Genomic DNA, 6,372 nt, shown 5'->3' with positions numbered 1-6,372 from the left:
ACGTGATTTGCATGGGGTGTGTCCTCGACCAATAGATGTTCATAGGTTTTTTGTTCTCGTCTTCAGTGACGGGACACTATTGCGGCTCACCTGGATGCCTTTGTGCGATGGTGCATTATCTAGTCTCAATTTCCTGCCTGTTATCTTCTTTTTTCTCCGACATGTGCGTTGGCAGTGAGGAAATCCGACGATACAAGGCGGCTCTGGCAAGCACTGAGATCCTCGAGGGTTTATCTGTAACTCATTTTGTTTCTAGGATCCTTTGCGTATGTAACTGTATTTATACTCGTCGCTGTACTTTTTATTACTGTTTAATACAGGCGATTACTAGTTTTTTTTAAAAAAAAAAGATTCGCGAGAGATATGGTGAGGCGGTGAAACTAAATGCAGAGCGACAAAAGGACATCCCGTCCAGTCATCCACTGACCAGAATTACAGCGCACGCACTCCGATGCATCGCGCCTCCTTAAATCCTCCTGCATGTCGCGTTCTAATCCGAGGACAATTTCGTCACAAAAGAATTTCCAACGGGCCAATTCCAACAGCCGTTTCTGATCCTCTGCACAGCAGCCAGCGAAACAGCCAACCTCAGGCACAGTTACGCAAGAGAGAGAACGTGATTAGCCCAAACCTTGTATGCAACACCGCATGTCAGTGGCATATCCTTGCTAATCTCTTCCCAAATTAGAGAGAGAAACCACTGCTTATCTAGAGAGAGGAGAGAGAGAGACAGAACAGTTGCGCGCTCAGTATCATCTCTCGCACTCGCGCTGCGCCTTTTTATGGCTAGCATCTTTGCCTCTTTTCATCTTTTCCCCTTTGCCCTCCTTTTTTCCTTTTGATGACACATCAAACATCACTAATAAAGCAACCCTTCTCGCCTTTGTTTGTTCGCTTGCTTGCTTTGCACCCGCAGTTCGTCGTCGGTCTCCTCCTCGCCGAATTCCGCAGTCAGAGCTCCTCTGCGGCCTGCCGCATTGCTCCTGGTCTTGCAGCTGTGTTGCTCTCTCCTTTGGCTTTGCTGTATCTGTTCTGCTCTCAGGGCCTCTTGCTCTGTCCAGATTGGTGTAAAGGTGGGATAGCGCCTGGTTCTTTTGATTCTCCTTTTGTTCAATCTTGTTGGTGAATCCCATGATTTGGAGTTGAAGATCATTGCTTCTCTTTCTCGTTTCATTTTTCCAGATTTTCAGAGGGCTTCAGCCTCGGATCTTCTAGCGCTCACAAGCATTTCTTGATCTCTACTATTCTGAGCCAATAAAAGTTTCCATCTTTCTCATGCCCTGAGGAATTCTTTAGCTTTAGGTGAATAAAACTAGCATCTTTGCTGCTTTTCCCCTACTAGTTAATCGACCAAGGGCACAAGGATTGTGTTCCCCAAATCTCGCCCTTGGTTCCTGCAACCATACGATCTCGCGATTCAGAAAATGGCCGAGGTGAAGCCTGAGGATATGGTCCATCACCCACCCATGGACCAGCTCCAGGGTTTTGAGTACTGCATCGACTCTAATCCTTCCTGGGGTATGTTGCACCCTGCATTGGAGCAGTTTTGTAATTCGTTTTTTGATCCGTTTGTGTCTAGAGGTTGCTAATTCTGGATGTTTGTGGGTGTTGCAGGAGAAGCGATTGCTTTGGGGTTTCAGCATTACATACTGTCCCTGGGCACAGCTGTGATGATCCCCACAATGTTGGTTCCTCTTATGGGTGGAAATGATGTGAGAATCTCGTCCCTTTTTCATTCATTTGACTTGTTGGTTAGGTTCTCAGTAATTCTGAGGTTTTTCTTTTCAAGAAATTCAAGCTACTGAATTTTAAGACCGATTACTTTCTTCTTTTCATAAAAGAAAAATGTTGTTTTCTTATTGTTATAACAGATTACTAAAAGATGTGGCTATCCTTGTTTCAATTCATTTGATCAATAGTTTGGCAGAAGAATCTACTCTGATTACAGAAGTGTTTTTCCTATTTTGTTATCATAGCATGACAAGGCCAGGGTTGTCCAAACACTGCTCTTTGTTACTGGGATAAAGACATTGCTCCAGACACTATTTGGTACTCGCCTTCCAACCATCATGGGTGGCTCCTATGCATATATCATCCCAATCCTCTCCATAATTCGCGACCCCTCACTCGCACAAATAGCCGATGGTCATACTGTAAGTATGCAACGATCTTCCTGTATTTGTTGTATTTTCAGAACATAAGTCATGCAAAATCAAATAGATTGATCATTTGTTCATTTCACTACTGCAAATTTTCATGTTATGCACCCAAAGTTTATCTTTCTGGCCTGTTCGCAGAGATTCCTGCAGGCAATGAGATCCATACAGGGGGCATTGATAGTATCTTCAAGCATTCAAATAATTCTTGGATATAGCCAGTTGTGGGCAATATGTTCAAGGTACATTTAACTCTCCCTTTTTCCTTAGTTGATGTATGATGTAATTATTTATCCATATCCATATCTAGTGCACAAATTATTTCCTTCACATATCTGAGAAGCTGAGGAGTTTCTTTGGAATAAACTTTTGAACTTTAGCATGACATGTTGACATGTTATCGTATAGTGGGTCACATGGTCAATATTTGGACCATTATCTGTTGGTTCTTTACAAACTGTTCTGGTCGCTTTGGCTATCCATCCACTTTATGTGTCTATCAGTTTGAATTGCGAGCATCACTTTAGAAAAAAAGTAAAATATGCTAATATGTTGATCAAAGAGAGGGAAAAAATACCCAAAAGTGATGGGCATGGCTGCTACCTTCGGATCGACGACAGGAATAAGAACATAACATTCTGATGTGCATGTTGCAGGTTCTTTAGCCCACTTGCTATGGTTCCTGTTGTTGCATTGGTGGGGTTTGGCCTTTTCGAGAGAGGATTCCCAGTGGTAAAGCTCTAGTGGTGTTGCTTTTGTTATGTATACAGTAACACCAGACACTTTAACTCTTTGTGGTAATCATATTGAAGAATGTTCTCTATGACAATTTTATTTCCATTCTTTCCGCTGTCAAACATTTTCTGATCTATGTTTCCTACATTGCTACTTAGCTGATATGATTTTCAAGCGTTACATAATTATTTGTTTGAAACATAGCTGTCTTATCTACTACGATAATTTCCTAACCATAGCATAGACGTTCAGCAACAATAAACTATATTGGCTTATTGTTACTCATGTTATGTTGTATCTACAACAAAAATATGTGCTTCCAATCTGGGAGGTTTTAGTTACTTCTGGGTTTAATATCACTGAAAATTCTTTCTTTTTGGGTGTATGGGTTTTATTTGTACACTTAAAAAGTATAAATATATTGAAGTTAGAAAAATACATTAATTATTAATCTATAATCAGCAAGATCTTCCTTTTTTGTGAGCCAAGAACTGGCATTCTAATGTTATGCTTTACAGAATCCTCAGCTAATTCAAGTACAACATTTGTCAGGCTGGGAGATGTGTGGAGATTGGTCTTCCAATGCTTATCCTATTTGTCGCTCTTTCACAATATCTCAAGCATGTGCATGTCCGGCATGCTCCCATTTTGGAGAGGTTCTCACTGCTGATATGCATCGCTCTTGTCTGGGTATATGCCCACATCCTCACAGCAAGTGGTGCATACAAGCATACGGCACTTGTCACCCAGATCAATTGCCGGACAGACCGTGCCAACCTCATCTCTTCCTCGCTATGGTTCGGAGACAGCCTTATATATCACTGATTCGTTTTGAACATCCATATTTCACACTTCTTAAGTAAACTTTTCGCTCTCTTAAGGATAAGCATCCCATACCCATTACAATGGGGCGCACCAACATTCAGTGCAGACCATGCATTCGGTATGATGGCTGCTGTGCTGGTCTCTTTAATAGAGGTACCATGACTTACTTAACTCGCTGATTTTTCAAAGTGTTTTCTATATCATGCCTTGTAGTAATTTGTCGGTTTGCCATATTTTGGCTTCTTGTGTGTGTGTGTGTGTGTCCATCTGATTTGGTGCACAATATTTGAGGGTTGCAGACAACAGGTGCATTCAAGGCTACTGCTCGGTTGGCAAGTGCAACGCCCCCACCAGCATATGTCCTGAGCAGAGGCATTGGATGGCAGGTTAGTGTTATTATCCTTGGATGGCCTCCAACTGAATATGCCAACATCTATAATATGGCAAATAATCTTCCTATAATTCATGGATATTAACTAAAAATATTTGTTAATTGCAGTGGTATAATTATTCAACTACAAATGTTTTTCTTTGCATAAGAAAAATAAGACTATTTACAACGTGTACTTTGTGTTAATGCAAATGAATTATGCTTTCTTCTTTTTCTTCTCAAATATGTGAACATTCAGGGTATTGGCACCCTACTAGATGGGCTATTTGGCACTGGGACTGGTTCTACTGTTTCTGTGTGAGTGCATCTCCTTGCTGATTCATAATTCTTCATTCTGAATTTTTTCTTTGGTTCCATGCCTAACGCTACCCAGAATGTCTGCCTGCAACGCAGTGAGAATGTTGGTCTTCTTGGATCAACTAGGGTTGGTAGCAGAAGAGTAATACAGATTTCTGCAGGTTTCATGATCTTCTTCTCCATGCTAGGTAACGTTTATCCAAAGAAACTAAGATGAAGGTGGACAAAATTTTCAGGGTTCTGAACATATCATGATTGCAGGAAAATTTGGAGCACTTTTTGCCTCCATTCCTTTCACAATATTTGCTGCTGTTTACTGTGTTATGTTTGGAATTGTCGGTAAGCATCATAGCAGACAAAGTGAAATAACCTTTTTGTAGAAATTTATTAGACTTTAAACTGTATAGCTAAGTTTTCTCTTTCTATCGTGTCCTCAGCTGCCGTGGGGCTCTCCTTTATGCAGTTCACCAACATGAACTCAATGCGCAACCTCTTCATTATCGGTGTCTCACTCTTCCTGGGTTTATCTATACCAGAGTACTTCTCTCGGTATTCCACGAGTTCTCAACAAGGCCCAGCGCACACAAAGGCTGGATGGGTTAGTAATTTTTCCACCTCAGAATTCGTATTCCATCTTTAAAGTAGTTCCAAGCAAAAAATAAAAATAAAGTTCGAACAATATAGTAACACAAAGCTGATGCATTATGTCTCATTTTATATTGCATAGTGCTGAAAACTAATTTTAAATTATTTGACATCTTTCTTTCTTTGTCGCAGTTCAATGACTACATCAACACTATCTTCTCGTCCCCACCCACCGTCGCCCTCTTTGTGGCAGTTCTCCTTGACAACACACTTGATGTCAGAGATGCGGCAAGGGACCGTGGAATGCCATGGTGGGCGCGTTTCAGGACGTTCCGGGGAGACAGCAGGAACGAAGAGTTCTACACCCTGCCGTTCAACCTCAATAGATTCTTTCCCCCATCTTGAGCCAAACTGCCAAAGTCAAGATGCTGCAAGCCAAATGGTCAAAAGTGATCAGCAAGTGTCTGGTCTGCTTTCGATAGAGTAGAAGAGCAACAGAAAGTTGAACAAATGAGTAACTAATTCTCTGTTATCTGTCGATTGTACATAAATCGATTTGTTTCGGTTAATAAGCAAACCAAATCGTTGGAGTTTGATATAATGTCATTTTAGGGATCTTATGACCAGATGGTTCAAGCTTTGTATGTTAGGATTATATTTGTCTATGCTGCACATCACTGCTTTTTTTAAAGGGAAGCTTTACTAACTCTTATCGTCACATCAAGCTGATACAACTGCATAAGCTTTTGTATGAGAATGCACCTAGCTATACAAAAGGATCAAAGAAAAGAGACAAAATAGCATATCAAAAAGAAAAAGATCTCCAATGTGTGAATTATGGTGAGGGAGCTTTGGTGTGAAGTTTACACTGTCATTCGAACCGGGTAGAGAGCTCCATGTCACTCACTCCAAGTGTGTGCATGCCGTTGTAATCAACTCTTATTGTGCTGCTGTCGTTGCAGCACATATCACGTACGGAGCCAATGCGTACAAGAATAAACTTCCTTGTGTGGTGGCTTTTATGTTCAGAGGAAAAGCAGGTATTCATTAGTATAATTATTAGAAACTGTGTTATAGTTGCCATTTGTGACAAACAAGTTGCCTGGCACGTTGAGGAAGCTCATGTGCTAGTGTTACTTTATTGCGCTCTTGGATACAAACTAACAGGAATTGAAGGACTTGATAGAAGGAACGTATCTTGCGAGCTGTTTCAAACTTTTTGACATTGTTGAGTGAGCTTTTGGCACGTTTGGTTCACTTCCATACATTGTCACACCTCCTTGCTAAACCTTGTGTCGTAGGTGCGAGTGTGACCAACCATCTCTTAGCCACGCAGTAGGCCAGGTAGAGTCAAATGACATTTGGTGCTAAAGCTTAAGAAAT

At 41.1% G+C, this 6,372-nt stretch overlaps 1 protein-coding gene across 2 annotated transcripts; it reads left to right on the top strand.

The window, feature by feature from the left end:
• Positions 1 to 742: 742 nt before the first annotated feature.
• LOC133902226 (nucleobase-ascorbate transporter 2-like) lies at positions 743 to 5,699 on the top strand. 2 transcript variants are annotated; one of them, XM_062343833.1, is made up of 14 exons: positions 743 to 1,073; positions 1,183 to 1,518; positions 1,615 to 1,712; positions 1,977 to 2,153; positions 2,298 to 2,398; positions 2,813 to 2,888; positions 3,410 to 3,688; positions 3,773 to 3,869; positions 4,016 to 4,102; positions 4,346 to 4,404; positions 4,481 to 4,592; positions 4,666 to 4,743; positions 4,842 to 5,002; positions 5,182 to 5,699. In XM_062343833.1, the coding sequence occupies exons 2-14, from the start codon at positions 1,425 to 1,427 to the stop codon at positions 5,392 to 5,394; spliced, it is 1,632 nt and encodes a 543-aa protein (XP_062199817.1). In that variant the 5' UTR covers positions 743 to 1,073; positions 1,183 to 1,424; the 3' UTR covers positions 5,395 to 5,699. The 2 variants fall into 2 exon arrangements, with proteins under 2 accessions (XP_062199817.1, XP_062199818.1); XM_062343834.1 differs by having other exon boundaries at positions 746 to 1,073; positions 3,444 to 3,688; positions 4,501 to 4,592.
• The last annotated feature ends 673 nt before the right edge of the window (positions 5,700 to 6,372 follow it).

The sequence above is a fragment of the Phragmites australis genome, chromosome 20 (genome assembly GCF_958298935.1).
Source record: "Phragmites australis chromosome 20, lpPhrAust1.1, whole genome shotgun sequence".
NCBI lineage: Eukaryota > Viridiplantae > Streptophyta > Magnoliopsida > Poales > Poaceae > Phragmites > Phragmites australis.
Note: the sequence above shows the minus strand (reverse complement) of the source record. Positions and strands in the feature narration are given on the sequence as shown.

Bases quoted from the DNA above. Each gene is read 5' to 3' on its own strand.
- LOC133902226 (XM_062343833.1), top strand. From the start codon at position 1,425: ATGGCCGAGGTGAAGCCTGAGGATATGGTCCATCACCCACCCATGGAC. The intron at 2,889-3,409 runs GTAAAGCTCTAG...TATGCTTTACAG, and splicing joins TCGAGAGAGGATTCCCAGTG to AATCCTCAGCTAATTCAAGT. The intron at 4,103-4,345 runs GTTAGTGTTATT...GTGAACATTCAG, and splicing joins GCAGAGGCATTGGATGGCAG to GGTATTGGCACCCTACTAGA.